The 17164-nt window shown below is 34.6% G+C and overlaps 1 protein-coding gene across 1 annotated transcript in view; it reads right to left on the reverse strand.

Annotated features, from left to right (window-relative positions):
* Positions 1-17164, reverse strand: part of Spata17 (spermatogenesis associated 17) — a 138036-nt gene that overhangs the window by 48267 nt on the left and 72605 nt on the right. The window contains exons 7-8 of the mRNA XM_070041483.1: positions 12295-12501; positions 4501-4649 (exon numbers count right to left, since the gene is read on the reverse strand). Of these exons, the coding sequence (XP_069897584.1) occupies positions 4501-4649; positions 12295-12501 (356 nt within the window). The remainder of the gene's footprint in view (positions 1-4500; positions 4650-12294; positions 12502-17164) is intronic.

A 17164-nucleotide genomic window follows, 5' to 3' on the forward strand; every position in this document is an offset into this window, starting at 1 on the left:
GGCTCAAGTGGTAGAGCGCTAGCCTTGAGCTGAAGAGCTGAGGGACAGCGCCCAGGCCTAGTTCAGGCCCCACGACCGGACCCCCCACCCCCCAAAAAAGATAATCTCTTAAATGTTTGTTCTTGAACCTGTTCACTATTCTTGTTATTCTCCTCTAACTTAAAAAATCGTTTTTTTTTTCCTTCATCAAATTGGTCTGGCCCTTTCCATTAACTTTTCCTTACATCTTTTCTTATATGGATATAATATGAACCTAATTTTTATCTACTTCTTCCTTGTCAGAATCTTTACTGTCATACATAGGAACTAATTCCGTTTCTTTTTTGTCAAACACACTTTCCTCGTGGGGATATATAGCTCAATGGTAGAACACTTACTTTCTATGCACAAAGAATGAGTTTGAGCCCTAGCACCATAAAAATAAAGAAAAAAATCTTCCTAGATCCTCAGAGACCAGAACAAATAACTCTACATTTAGACAATAGTTTTAACAAATGACCAATTTACAAGCACTTGGTAATTCTTACTCAAAATTTCATTAGCTTATGTGGTTAGGTTTCAAGTTATATTAATTCCTAGAAAACAGAGGCTTCCTTTCATGTACTGTTAAATGCTTAGAGCCTAGAAATATTCAACATATTTGTTGAATCAATACTCATTCTTTAATTTCTCAAAATATCCAGATGACGGCTTCCAATTAAAAGAGATTTTTATTAATTAATAAATCTTCTAGTTTCATAAAATTTAGATGTATGAATAAAGCATGAGAAAATGGAATGAAGTTTAAGAACAAAAACAAAAATGCAAAGCTTTAAAATGGCTTCCAGAAAAAATAAACCTCTGTAATCTAATATTCTGTGCAGACTATTACTATTTCAATAGTATGCTTATTTTAAACAACATATATAAATAATAGCCTGTAACATTTTTCATTTTCTTTTCCTTCTTTTCTTTCTTCTTTCTTCTTTCTGTTTCTTTCTTGATTTTGTTATTTTTCTTGTTTTCTTCTTTGTTGTTGTTTATTTTGTACTTGGACTTGAACTCAGAGTCTCAAACTCTTGGTCACTTTTTTTTTATTCAAAGCTGATACTCTACCACTTGAGCACACTTCCACTTTTGGCTTTTCAGTGGTTTTTTGGAAACAAGAACCTCACAGACTTTTTTTTTAACCTGGGCTGGCTTTTCAAACTGAGAAGCTAGATTTATAGGCATGAGCCAAAAATACCCAGCGCAACTCATGATTATTAAGAAGCATTTTGTCATCCCTACTAGTTTCCTCAGAACACACTAAGTCCTGTGAGTTGAATTCTGTTCTTTCAAAGTGTATGTGTTGAAGCCTTCAGCCCTTGTACATTGGGGGATCAACTTATTTGAAAAGTCACTGCAGATATAACAAATAAAGATGAGGTCAAAATGGAATGAGGTTAGACTCTGATCCAATATAACTAGACTCCTTATAAGAAAAGGAAAGTTGGAGTTGGGGATCTGGCTCAGTGGAAAAAGCACTTGTCTGGCAAGTACAAGGCCCTGAGTTTGGTCTTCAGCTTTGGAAAAAAAATAGGAAAATAAAGGACATGGATACATGGAGAACAGCATATGAAGATGAAGGTGGAGATCAGAATGATGGTTCTACAAGCTAAGAAAAGTGAAAGGTTATGGCAAAGGGGCAGAGGCTGGGGAGAGGCATGAACAGATTTATTCTTGCACCTTCCAGAAATAAGCTCTGCCATTGCCACCCTTGACTTGAGATTGGCCGCCTCAGGAACTGTACAACAATAAGCATCTATTATTTAAGCTCCCAGATCTAGGTGCTTTGCTATGTCAGCCTGGAGGATCTGCCTTTTATAAGTCTAATGAGAAAGCTTCCAGGAAATTAGAGTACTGTGGCTATGAATAATCACTTTGATTATTTAGAGTAGAGTACTGGAGTACTCTAAAGAGGCACAGTCTATCATTAGAATTTGTTCTTTCAAACCCCTTCTTTGGTGGCTTTTTAAATTCCTTTTAAGTAATGAACAGTGTGGAAGTTTTCTCTGCCTCTGTGGCAAGAGTGTAAGTTTGCCCTAATTTCTACCACAGAACTATCAGCAGAGATATACAAAAACTTAAATTTGTAACATTTCTTTTGCTACCAAAGATATAGTTATATATACTCTAGAACAAGAAAACCAAAGTAGCATCAGAAGCTATAAAATAGCAGTGTCCCAGTCCTAATAGAATTGTCCTAACAGAATTATCTTGGGCTATTGCAAAGAACAATCATTTGATCTTGGATTTCTAGGCAATTTCTTTAGTATTTCTGTTTGTTTTCATAATCTCAGAAACTTTCAGTTTCTGAAAATTTCAGATTAAGGGTTTCAATAACACATAGAGATGGGATGTATTTACCAGTACTCTGTAGAATATGCAAGTTGAGCACCTTTCTTTGGAGTAACATTGCTGGTGCTTTTATAAAAGCTTATGAAGGAAATATTAATGATGATTATCACAATACTTTTGACATACAATGATTTCTGAAGAAATAGCAATGAAACAATCAACAATCTCAATCACCTTAGCAGTAAATCTAGCAAATTCATAAGCTGTTGCATTGTTGAAAGCAGATAGATAATTCTGAGTCATAAAACACCTCAAATGTTTATCACTAAATTGTATATTTTGCTTGACTAGAGCAGCATTAATTATCTATAATTTCTGCAGTAATAAATCTGCCTCATCAAACTGATTGGAAAAAATGTTTTTATGTAATTAATATCTTTAGTTGTACAAATGGTTTTCAGTTCAACAAATCAGTTTATAAGTACAATGAAACTTGATCAATTTTAAAAATGTTTAATTGTCTTATTCATCATATATTGATTAATTCTAAAATCTGTTAAACACTATATTTAATTATTTTCATATCAAGTAACATCTATAAAATGAAAGACCTTAGAAAATTACTTGAGATACTTGTCAATTTCATGTTGGGTTTCAATCTGTGTGCAAAAAAATTAAGACTTCAGAAATATTTAATTTTAATAAAGCATATACTAACTGTTCTGGGTGATAAAATGACCCAAATGATTAGTAATGGTAACAGGTGGTTCTACTTTCTTTCTTTTTCTTTTTCTTTCTTTTTTTTTGGTCAGTCATGGGGCTTGAACTCTGGGCCTGGGCACTATCCCTCAGTTCTTCAGCTCAAGGCGAGCACTCTACCCCACTTCTGGTTTCCTAGTGGTTTACTGAAGATAGTCTCACAGTGTTTCCTGCCCGGGCTGGCTTTGAACCGCGATCCTCAGATCTCAGACTCCTGAGTAGCTAGGATTACAGGCGTGAGCCACTGCCGCCCGTCTGGTTCTACTTTCTTTGTATAACAAAGCAGATTTTCATGTATTTTATAATTATTATTATGAGCATATATAATAATTAGTACCTATTATGGGTAGCAATTTTATAAGGTAAACTATTTTACAAGAATTTACAGTGATAATTTGTATTATATTGAAATTATTACTTTGTATTTATTACTTATAATACAATATAACTATTATTTAATACATAAAATACTATAGTATTATTATAAGATACATTGTAATGACAATTTCATGGCTTAAACTACAGGATGATAACAATAATGCCCTTATTGATAGAAGGCCATTCTAGACTTTAAATGGCCTACAAATAAACTGCAAAGGCCTCTATTCATGAAAAGGTACCTTAAGAGAAACTAAGTACCTTGGAGAAAGATGTATACATGTAAACACAACTCATTAATGTTAATTAAATGATGTTACTTAAACTATTGGATCATCCCCTGTCTATTCCAGCCATCTTCCTCCATCATAACCAACCTCATTCATAGTGTCAGATTGAAGAAAACCATAATGCATTATATTACTGTATTAAAATGGAATTCCAGAAAAACGATTTTTGTTTTATTAGCTCTTCTAGAAGCACCATAAATATGCTTTCAGTAGGTAACTAAAAATTATCTTCACAGCTGCACCCTTGTCATCTACCTGCTTCATAGTTTCATTCATTCCCAATTCTTCTTCAGAACTGTACATATAGACAGTTGGGAGGGGCATCATTTTTTTTTTCTGAGTGGTGTATGTATATTTTGTATTCAATATTGATCTCACTACATTGCATGCTGTAAAATGTTTGTCTTTGAATAGTTCAGGTGACTTCACCTTTTTCTCACAGATGAAGGATTCTCTGTGATATCAACAATAAAAATAGGAATATTATAAATATTAAATAGGAAATAAAAAATATAAGTTAGGAAATATTAAACATATGTTAATATTATTTCATAAAATATCAATCAACATACTGATATGATTGATGTAAGCTGATAGAATCAATATTTGCACAATTAATATTAACATAAGTATGACAATATTTAACAATACTATTTAATATAATATTAGAAAATATTAAATAGGAAATAGAAAATATGAGAAAATTCAAAGCATCATATGCAGTACAGCTATTTTTTTTAAGCTAAGAACTTACATATTGTCATTTACATTTAGCAACTGTTCTTGTCTTTTGAGCTCTTCTCTCGCTAAGTTTAACTGGTTAATTGGTTCTGCCACTCGCAATGTGGGCTCCAAAGGCTTGTAGCGTTGTTCTAATACCTCGTTTATATCTCGGAAGGGCCCCTGACAAGACAAGATGAGGTGCACATTTCATCATGGAAGATACTCTGATGTGTCTTTGACAACTATGGCTAGGAAACTTATACAAAGCATAAAAAGTCTGCTAAACCATTTTTAAAACAATTTTTTTTTCTCTCAGAAAACACAAGAACATAGCAAGTATATCAATTGTTTTCCAGAAATGTTATCTCCAGTTAAACTGATTACCTTAAAAGTTATATTACCTGGGCACTGACTGTATGGCTCACTTCTATAATCCTAGCCACTCAGAGGGCTGAGATCTGAGGGTCATTTTTGAACAGTCAGGGAAGGCAAATTTATGAGGCTCTAATCTCCAATTAATAAAAATAACAACAACAACAAAAGCTGGATCTGGAGATATGGCTCAAGTGGTAGAGTTTCAGCCACAAGCTCAAGTGTCAAGTGTGAGCACTAGGTACCAAGTTCAAGCTCTGACTGGCAGAAAAAAACAAACAAAACAGAATGCTTTAGATATGGCCCAGTGACTATGGTTTGTGCCTGGACCATGGCCCATGCCTATAATTCTAGTTACTCAGGAGGTTGAAATCTGGAAGACTGTGATTCAAAGCCAGCCCAGGCTGAGAAGTCTGAAAGACTCTTATTTCCAACATAACAAGCAAAACGCATGGCTGGAGGCATGGATGAAGTAGGACAGTGCCCACCAAACAAACTGAGAAAGCGTAGGACTCCCTTGATTTAAATCCCAGTACTGGCAAAAATACATTTTAGATTTTGAAAAGAAGTTTCCCAATAAATTGGCAGCTGGGCGCTGGTGGCTCACACCTGTAACCCTAGCTACTCAGGAGGCTGAGATCTGAGGATTGCAGTTCAAAGCCAGCCAGGGCTGGGAAGTCTGTGAGACTCTTATCTCTAATAAACCACTCAGAAAACCAGAAGTGATGCTGTGGCTCAGGTGGTAGAGCGCTAGCCTTGAGCTGAAGAGCTGAGGGACAGGACCCAGGCCCAGAGTTCAGGCCCCATGACCAACAAAAAATTAAAAAATAAAAAAAATTTAATTTAAAAAAACCAAGAAATCAGCATGCTGTAAGTAATAAACTTGACAATGAATTGTTGTTTTTTTTTTTTACCACATAACCAACAACATTTCTTCTATTAAAATTAAAATGATTCTCTTTCTTCTCCCCCCCCCCCTTATTTTTGGGCCCTTGAACTAAGCACTGCATTTAATTTTTTTTTTTGTTTTTCTTTGCTTCTTATTGTTATTGTAGAGGTTATATACAGAGGGTTTACACTTACATAACTCAGGTAATAAGTACATTTCTTTTTGAACAATATCGCCCCTTCCCTTGTCCTCTCCCATTTTCAACACAGTGTCCAGTGTCTTTTCCTTTTTGAACAGGTAAACAAGTATGAAAAGAATATCAATCCTTAGTATAATCCCCCCAAGCCCATCTATATATTCAATTTGGAGAGTATGAGATTTTTATTTTTTTAATAAAGCTTTTAAAGGAACCCCTCATCTTATATTTAATTGGTGAGTCTCCTAAACATAGAAAAGCAGTCATTTTTAGCTATTTTGGACATTATTTTGATTATTCTAAATTCTATTGCTCAGTGACTGTGCTACTATGTAAAGATACAAATATATAGTAGGGGAAAATTGGAAAATCCACAGTGCACCTTGAAGTGACCCATGACATCTCCTGTTGTTAAGGTGGTAGCTACTTAGACTAGTTACTAGAATCCAACGCTTGCCCAATTAGTGTCATAGTAAGTGCACTGTGAATCAGGAAGCTTGAGATTTGGCCGTGCCATTAATTACCTACTGTTTGCCTTCTCCTACCACTGTTGTGCCAGACAGAAGCAATATAAAATGGATGAGGATGTCTAATCATACTTCTTATTCTTAAAATTCTCTTCTTTAAATAGGTTATCACTAACAAGACACAGCTGGAGTTACTGTGAGCCCTGAGTGGAGACTCTGAGGCTAATAAAAAGAAATGATTCACGCCTCATTTATGTTCACTTATGTTTTACATTAATAGAAACCAATAATAGGAACCAGTTACCATAAAAGTCATGGACCGTAAATAACACAAATGGCAAATAAGTATCATCTAGTACTTTTCACAGCTGGACAGGAGGATTGCTATATTTGAAAGTAGTTAATGGATTTTTATTGGAACTTTACTTTTTAAAGAGACAGTATCATGATTGAACCTGCTATTAAGAAATCAATTTTTGTTTCTTTTTAATTCATTTTTGTTTGACAAATCCTGTAGTTTAAAAGAAGTAATATTTGGTTGTAAACCTAGAGACATAAGTTACTTTCTTATGACTATTCTCATATGTAAAATGGAATAGTATGTATCTCATAAAATTATTTATGTAAGTTTTAGTATCGTACACAGAACATAATCGTACACAGAACATTCAGAAGTGACAAATGTTATTGTTACAATAATTATTATTGCTTTCAAGACGAGAATGCAAAGGTTTTGAATACTGGTAGCATCAAAGAAATAAGCAAATGGACTGAAGCTGTGGCTCTGAAGACCAACATGCATGGGATGTAATGACTGCTCTTCTCAGTGGCCAAACTTCCAACCATTGTTGATGTGTCAAGATCTACATATCTAATTCCTGATCTACCTGGTTTGCTCAGGAATTTAGTGGTTACATCACAACAAAAGCATCAGGATAGAAAGAGAATAAATCCATTATTTATTGGGTCTTGGAAGATATCTATCTCTTCCCCTGTCTTTTAGGCACTGGGTCACACATTTGCATCTCTTGCCTTTGAGCCTAATGTTCCTCCTGTGACAGCGAACTCGATATCTGCTGTCCTGTTTCCTTTCACCAAAAAATGTGTTAGCCTGTCTCTTAGATCTCAGACATACGATTCTAGATTTTGGAAATAAATCCCTATCTTGTATATACTGACTATTAGTCCCTGACGTGTGTGGACTATGCAGAGCTCAATCATACATACTGGGCAGTTGTGGGCTTTGAATTCACTGATATGTGTCTGTTTGGCAGACACTCTACACTTGAGCCACAAAACTGTCCCCTTTGCTGATTATTTTTGCTTTTCTTCCAGGCCAGCCTGAACCATGATAAGGCACCTGCCACCATGCTCCACTTTTTTCTTGAGATGGGGTCACATTACATTTTTGCCTAGGTAGGTCTCCAAATTTATTCTTCCTAACACCAGAAAGTAGGGTAGTAGGGATGACTCACTGTGCCCTACTTATTCTGTAATTTAAAAAAAAATCCATGTTATTTTATAGGCATCTTGTAAAATCTTAAAGCTTAATCACAAGATTAATTTTTAAACTTAATACAACTGCCCTATACATTTAAAAACTCATTTGATGAAGTGTTAAGTTCTTTGTTCATAATCTCACGTGTATATATAAAGTGTGTATATATATGTACATATATATAGTTTTTCAGTGTTTTCAATTATAATATATATACACACTTTTTAAATTAAGTATCATATAGCCAAAGAAAACAACAGAAAATAATCTTTTTTTTGTGAAAACAATAAAGGAAGGAAGGAAAGAAGAAATAAAGGAGGAAAGAAGAAAAAGGAAAAATAGAAAAAGGAATAAAGGAAGCAAAGAAAGAAAAGAAGGAACAAAGTGAAAGAAATGATAGGGAAAAGTAGAAAGAGGGAAGCAGAAAGAAAATGACAGAATGGAGCACAGCCCACAGGAAGGGGGGATACCTGAGGTGACAAGGAAGAAGACGGGGAAAAAATAAAAGAAAAATAAATCATAACAAGAGAAAAGGAAATAAGAGAAGAAAATAGATTTAGATACCCTTTATTTTATATGTCTGTATATGTGCATATATGTGTGTATATGTATATCTATTTATATTTATGTAAATACACATACACACATATACGTAGATATACATATATATTATATATTTTCTACTTAAGCTAAGCATGGTGAATCATGCCTGTAATCTCAGCAACATGAGAGGCTGAAGTAGGCTTATGACTTTGAGGGCAAATTGCATCACATATTGAAATCTTATCTTTAAAACAACGAACAAGCAAACAAATCCTAATCTTTATAAAATCCTCCATATACATGTAAATTACCTATTTAAACACATACATTTCTCATTCTCTTTATACAAACATGTAGAGATTTTTCTATATGCATGTATATTTTTGTTTTCATATATATGAAACATTTTTCTTCCATATACATACATTTGTAAATGTATATGCATATATAATTTGTGTATATATATGCTCATATAAATATCAAAATATCTTTATCCATAGAAATATATTCTTCACCTATGTATTACATATAAAATATATTTGTGTGCACACATATATATACACACATGCATATGGAGAGAAACAATGGTATCAAAGGAAAATTGGGTAAGAATTAAAATCAGAAGGAAAATTAGAAGGAAATAGTAAGGTGCATAATTTATAATGTTTCATTTATTCAAAATATGAAACCTATTTTTATTTGTATTTAAAACTATTTAACAAAGTATTTTCATTAGGACATTGATATAACCTATTTTTGTACATTTTTATTATAAAAATGCTGTATAGAGGGGTTACAGTTACATGAGCAAGGTAATGAGTACATTTTCTATTGAGCATTGTTGCTTCCTCCTTTGTTTCCCCTACCATCCCTTCCCTCCACCTCCCCCCCACCAAAGTTGTGAAGTTTGTTTTCAACATAGTGTTTTGTATATCTCATTGTTATAATGGGTCAACCTGTATCCCTTTTAAGCATTTTGTTTTTCCCCTCCCCTCCCCGAATTAGAGAAGTGTATATACAAGATGCAGGACACTGACATCAACTACAGTGAAAACAGAGGTTATACCTTGGGGGAGGAACATACAAAGAAACAAAAAACTCACATGGTACATTATAAATACGTTAGAAACAATAGCAAGAAAGAAAAGAGATATTTGTGTCCCTATCTTGGGGCTCATTTTGCTTACCATCATCTTATATGGTCATATGTACATAGCTTTTGGCATTTTCTGCTTGTCCTACACATGTACTAGTTATTGCAAATAAGGGAAACCATGGGACCTATGTTTCTCTGGGCCTGGCTTGCTTCACTTAATATAATTTTTTCCAAGTCTTTCTATTTCCTAACAAATGAGGCAGTGTTATTTTGTCTGATGGAGGCACAGAATTCCATTACATATATATATATATATATATATATATATATATATATATATATAAAACACATAATATATAATATATATTTACCACATTTTCTTGATCCATTCATCTACTGAGGGGCATCTGGGTTGGTTCCATATCTTAGCTATGGTAAATAATGCTGCAATAAACATAATTGTGCTGGTATCCTTAGTATGGCCTTGTTTGTGATCACTTGGGTAAATGCCCAAAAGTGGGATTGCTGGGTCATAGGGGAGTTCTATGTGCAGTCTTTTGAGGAACTTCTATACTGCCTTCCAAAGTGGTTGAACAAGTTTACACTCCCACCAACAATGCAGTAGGATCACAGACCTCAGAGTCAAAGCAGATACCCTGAAAACATTACAGGAAGGAACAGGAGAAACCCTAGGTCTCCTTGGCACAGGCCGAAATTTTCTTAATAGAGACCCAGAAACACAATAGGTTGGACAAATGGGTTTGCATGAAACTGCAGATCTTCTGCATGGCAAAGGACATAGCTAGCAAGATCAACAGAAAGCCCACAGATTGGGAGTAGATCTTTACTAGCCATACAACGGACAAGGGTCTCATATCTACAATATACTTGGAACGGAAAAAATTAAATCCCCAACAACAAATCCTCAAGGAAACAACTGCCCAATAAATAAGTGGGCTAAAGACTTAAAGAGAAACTTCTCGGAAGAGGAAAGAAGGATGGCCAATAGACACATGAAGAAATGCTCAACCTCCCTAGCCATAAAAGAAATGTAAATCAAAACATTGAGATACCACCTCACCCCAGTTAGAATGGCTATAATCAAGAACTCTAATAACAACAGATGCTGGAGGGGATGTGGCCAGAATGGTATAACCTATTTTTAAAGAAAATAATGTAACCACCAGGATTCGGTGATCTAACTCTGTAACCCTGGATATTTGGAAGGTCAAGATTAGGGGAACATGGTTTGAGGCCAGCCCAAATATACAAGTTCACAATATTATATCTCAACCAATTGCTAAGAACAGTGGTACTGGTGCACATCCCAGGTACTAAAGTAAATAGCATGGGAATTTGGCTTTAAGTCATTAGGCTTTGTAGCCACTGAGTATTATTTACATGTACAGGGGTAAGACTGTGTCGAAAGTTAATGATCAGAAGCTCTGAAAGTTTAATATGTGGCCAATTCCAGATTGACACTGCTTCGTTGAAGATATTACCTACAACTTAAATACCCAAGGAGATCATAGAATTGCTTTTCTTTAAGGTGTTAAAGGCTGAGGTAATTATCACCCAACCTACCACATTCACTCTTTGATTCCAGGTAGTTGTTTGCTAATCCTGCTCAGTCCAAGTACAGTAAAGACTTCCTGTCCTTGCTACTAATCTAACTTGTTTTAAATTCTGTCTCAAAATTACATAAATTATTCAAACCTAAGTCATGTTTAAAGTGATAAGTAAAAAGATGTAGATCATCAATCAATTATAATACATTTGATAACATATAAACATTTTCCCAACAACAACAGATTATATAGCAAGTAATGTTATAACAATATTTATCCATACAAATGCTTAGATTCTAGGCAACAATCTATTTATTAACTTCAAATTCAAAAAAAAAATAGATCACCACTAAAGGAAACACGAAGGAAAAAAAAATAAAGGAAAAAAATCAAGACAGCATCAACAGAATAAATTAGCCACACAGAAAATGAGAGGAAATTTTTATAAACTATATCTTTGATAATGTATTGGCATCTAGAATATATTTGGGAACTCTTAAAACTCAATAACCAAAACAAACAACCCAATTAAAAATAGGGAAAGAATTTGAATATACATTTCTCTAAAAAAGGGGACTGGTGGCTCACACCTGTAATCCTAGCTACTCTGTTGGCTGACATGGGAGGACTGAAATTCCAGACCAGTTTGGGCAAAACTCTGTTCATGGTAGCACATACATGTCACTCAGCCTGTGACAGGAAGCCTGAATAGAAGGATCAGTGCCAGGCTCCTTCCTGAGTGGTGAATTGTATGCACCTGAAATCCAAATAAGAAGAAAAGAAAATGCAAGGTTTATTTAAAAAAAATAACCACAGCACAAAGGGCTGGGGATATGGCTCTAATAGTGCAGGACAAACATAAGACTAGAGGAACCCAGAAAGCCTATTGACAATGGCATTTTTGATTGTCCTATTGAATAGCTAAACAAACTTCAGTATACACACATGATAGAATTCCTTCATAAAGGAAATCCTGGCACATGCCATAACATGGATCAACCTTAAAGGTACCATAATAGGTAAAATAGTCATGCAGGATGAAAGATAGATAGATGTTGGTAAAGGGCCCACAACCCTGTGAATGTACTTAATTCCACTGAAAGTTAAGATAGTAAATTTCATGTAATATACATTTTTTAAAAAGTTGGGGAGAAAGAAATGACAAATGACAGAATTCTTCCAGGAATAATTAGTACCTGGTATAGCTTCCTGTTAATGGGTGGCAGGCAGACAGCCCGGGGGAAAGAGCGGGCACTTGTGCATTCCAGCCACTCATCAAGGTTAGTGGTGTGCTTGTTATACTTCACTCTTGGTGGTCGGTGCTGTAAAGGCTTTGCCTTCTGTAGCCGCAGCTCCCACGGATCAGGCTCTTTCTTGAATGGTGAATTGTATATACCTGGAATCTAAAGAAAAAACAGAGCATTTGTAGATTGCTCTTTCATGTTCATATGGAGTGAGACAAAGGTAAGGTTGGACTGTGAAACTTTTCATATGACAAGTACAAGCGCAACTCTGGCACTTAATCAGAGGTGGACTTGAAATTGGTCAAAGGAGATTTTTACAAACTATTCACAAACAACAAGTTTAGCACCTTTCAGAGTTGAGTAGTAAACAGATCTGAAACTACTGACACATAGTTAATATTTGCCACACATTGCATTTTGATATCTTCATTAAGAAACACACAGATACTATGTATATTTAACCGTATCTGTAAATCATTAATTCATTTGTAGGAAGTCAAATGTTCATGGTTAGAGCTAGTTTAATAAAAATTTGATGATTTGAATTGTTAATTATCACACATCCTAATGACAGCTATTTTAAATCCTGTGCCAAAGTGATCAAACTGGCATCATATACATACAGTGTTTTATTGATCACTGCACATCATGCCCTATATGTAACAAGCATACAAGATGCCACGGCTCCATAGGGTGATGTTAATTTGTTTGCTCTGCCAGTGACTGTCATACATTGCATCCATCAGTCAAGCTTTCTTGGCATAGCTCTATTGTGCAACAGAGGTCCAATGGATGTATGTGTGATGAACGCTTAGTTCAAGTTTAGGACCTTACCATTTTATAAAAATGTGATGCTATCTGAGTTTACAAAGAAGCACACTTGGATAGAATCATATTTTGACTTTTGATGTCCACAAAACCATATTCTATATGTATGTATTTATACACACATCCATCCATCCTAAAAACAAATGCATATTTGTAGGGAAAAGTTATATTTTAAATGATTGTGTGATTTGTTTGGTATCCTCTGTAGACACCTTGAACTATAGAAAGAATGTAGTTACTTATTAAATCTATCTGTTCTCCCTAAGATGTGTTATTCTTTGATGCCATCATCCTATTCACAAATATTCCTAGCTGTTATATTCTCCAAGAATTGGATGCTCCAAGATACCTTGATGAACCAGGAAGACTGCATTTGAAAAGCAATGCAAGAAAATTTTGTATTTCCAACCAACATTTCAATAAGAGTTAAAGTCTTATTTCTCAAACACCTACAAACACTGGATTCAAAGCTTTATCTCTAATGCTTCCTTAATAGCCTTGGAATCCCCACCACATCTAATGCTTCATTTCATACTTACCTTTCTGTGTTTCTGTCTTCCCTACACAAGCAGTTTGGTACAGAGCCACTCAGAGGCAGGTAGTTTTGTGATCTTAGGCCTAGCAGAATGCTTGGCACATAGTAAAATCCCAGTAAGTCAACACTAAATACTTATTAGAATGACACCTAGACCTAAAAATCCCATAAAATAATTTATTTTACTCTAGCTCTCTCATTGAAAAACATTTAAAATTTATTTCAATTTCTTATTGACTGCTTTTCAAGGAATTCATAGATTAGTCACTTTTATCTTTCTTAACACATCAGTGTCGATTTGCTTTGTCATAATGACACTGTGATCTAGGACTAACACACTCCCATTTGAGTGAGTTACCTCCAATTCAATATCTGCTCCTGTGTGTGTGTGTGTGTGTGTGTGTGTGTGTGTGTGTGTGTGTGTGTGAGAGAGAGAGAGAGAGAGAGAGAGAGAGAGAGAGAGAGAGAGAGAAAGTGTTTACAACTGGGATTTGGACTCAGGTCCATGATGATGTACCTTAGCTCAGACTGATGCTCAACTACTTGAGCCATAGCTTTACTTCCAATATTTTATATTGTATAATTGAGGATTAATTTTTATTGTATTAAAAAGTTAACATAGATACAATATGTTAAATATGCCTACACTATTTCTTCTTTGATTTACTCTTTTCTATTATTGATTTGTGAAAAACTACTCCATTAAATTGGTAAAAGGCAGTTTTATAATGTTTTTTAATGTCATGCTATGATTTTCTCACTACAGTAAATATACACAAAATAGACAGATAGTTTGAATACTAATCAAAGAAAATATGCACACAGTCACAGTAACTTAAGTGGATGGTGCTTTCTAAGATGATTTTATAAGAACATATTGATTATAATGTAAAAAAGTTATATTAAAAAGAATATTCTGATCAACATATTACTAAATCACATAGTTTATGAAAAATATAGAAATTGTACTAGTTGGTCACTGTGATCTTATTAATTGAAGGCACTTAGTATGTTACTAAAATTTCAACACCTAGGTTAAAGTGGCAAAACATGTATAATTTAACTAGATTATAATTTATCTCTTAAAATATCTATCTACCTGAACAACTGCTACCAGCCATATTAACTTTACCCCATTAGGAATCTTGATCTCCATCCACATTTGTGTGCACGTGTATACATAGGCTAGATGGGAAATGCAAATAGATCAGTAGACATGATAGCTTTCTTAAATTATATTTTGAAACCTATATAGGAACCTCCTCATGTGTATTCTCTTTGCAATTTAAATCAAATAGAGATAGAATATATATTTTAATTGAATTTCAAATGTATCACTTAAGAATCTTCAAGGTGTCAGTATTTTAGAAATTAATTTAATGCATTTGCTAATGTACATCAATAAAAACACCACCTATAGCAAGCAAATACCGTCATTATGTTGCTACAGTATTCATTAAATGAACATTTCTTTAATAAAGCCACCTTAACTTAATACTGTCTCAATAGCCACCTTCCATAATTCGTAAGCCACTTAACAGTAATAATTTGTGGTTTATTTTTAAAAATATGAGCCACCAAAGGCAGAGCTAACCCTACGGGACTATGACATATTTTCCAGTTTTCACATTTTTCACAACTTGGAAGGGCTACTGCCAAGCTAGCTTTGGGGACTTCATTTTCAGCAATAATTTTCTAGAGTGACCAACACTATGGGGAAATCTGTGCTAACTGTTTAAAAAAAAAAGAAGAAGAAAGAAAAAGCCTACAACTGAGTTATTTGCAGTACTGTCATGCTAACATTCAACTCAATAAGACCCAAGAAATCTCAGGAGAGGACTCTGCTAATAGCTTCTACTGACCTCCCTGCTGCCGACCCCGATGCTGACTGGTGGCCCAGTGGTGAAGACGGCAAATGAGGTGTGAAAGCCCGAGTTTTTTTTTTTTTTAAGGCTATGATTCTGACTCGTCAAAAGGGGGAAAAAGGCAATGAGTTATATAATAGATATATATTTTTCTTGAATTCCCCCTTTCAGACCTTCCATCATGGGAACTTAAGCATGACCTAGAATATTAATTATGTCAGGTTGAGCAATGAGCAAATGTGCCATTTGTTACCCAGTCACCCTTAGCTTTACATTAATATTTTGAACTATTCCATATTTCTAACAATCTATCCGTGGACTCTTCTCAGTTTTTATTCTTGTTCTTGTATGAAAAAGTACTTAAAATTGCAACTGATTTGAAAGCATATGAATACACTACTCATATCTGGAGAATCTACTCTTTTACCTTTTTTGATATTGGGCGGGGAGCATTATCCAATGAAACACTGCTCTTGATTTTATAATTGCCTGGGGGATGTTATAGTCTGATTTTTTTCTTTTCTCTATTATCGAGTTTGGTTTTAAAAACATATTTCTATAAAATAAGAACAATATATAACTAGATTGTGTATACCTATAATTGCCAAATTATAATTTCTAATATTTTAATTTTATATTTTGGCATATGAGACATAGTGAGGTCTCTTACTTTGAAAGTATGCTTTTTTTTTCTTTCTTGCGATTGTTTCCAACATATTTATAAGATGATTTCTTTGTTGCTTTGTATGTCCCTCCCCCAGGGTATAAGCCCTGCTTTCACTGTATTTGATGTTGATATAATTTGTGGAGAAGGGAAAAAGCAAACCGTTTAAATAGGGTTACAGGTGGACCCATTACAACAATGAGATGTACAAGACGTTATGTCGAAAAACGAACTTTACAACTATGGCGGGGTGGGGGGGGTGGAGGGTATTAGGGGGGTGTGGGGGTGGGGGTGGAGAGGGGAAGGGATGGTATGGGGAAACAAAGGAGGAGGCAACAATGCTTGATAGGAAGTGTACTCACTATCTTGCCCATGTAATTGTAACCCCTCTCTATGGTATTTTCACAATAATTTTTTAAAAAAGAAAGTATGCTTATTCAAGGAATAAAAACCAGTTAGGTATACAGGGCAGGTCAGAGAATTCAAGTCTTCCTTTTGAAACAACAGTTACACAGCAAACAAGATTTACAAATTGCCAGAAAAGGAAACCAAATTTAAAACTAGTTTTATTCCTCCTGATTCAAAATGTGTAACCCACAGTTCTAAAAGATGCCTTACCAAAGTATGACTAAGGTTAAAGCAAGTGTGATTTCAAAGTAGGAAGGATAGTAAAGGCCTCTAATAACTAGAGAAGTAAAAGTGGGCCAGAGAACTGTGAATGAAATATTTGCAAGAGTAGGGACTGCTGAATCAACACTGACCAGGGCAGTTCATCATAATTATCAGGACATACTTGTGCCAGGGGATTTATAAGAATCTCACGCAGCAAATAATTGCCCTGCTGTTAGGAAATAGTCAGAGTGTTAACACACTGTCACAGTCCAGCGTTTAGTAAGATATTCTCTATTCAATTACTCTTGCTGAGAAGTA

Source organism: Dipodomys merriami, unplaced genomic scaffold (genome assembly GCF_024711535.1).
Source record: "Dipodomys merriami isolate MVZ:Mamm:240054 unplaced genomic scaffold, mDipMer1.0.p SCAF_31, whole genome shotgun sequence".
Classification (NCBI taxonomy): Eukaryota; Metazoa; Chordata; class Mammalia; order Rodentia; family Heteromyidae; genus Dipodomys; species Dipodomys merriami.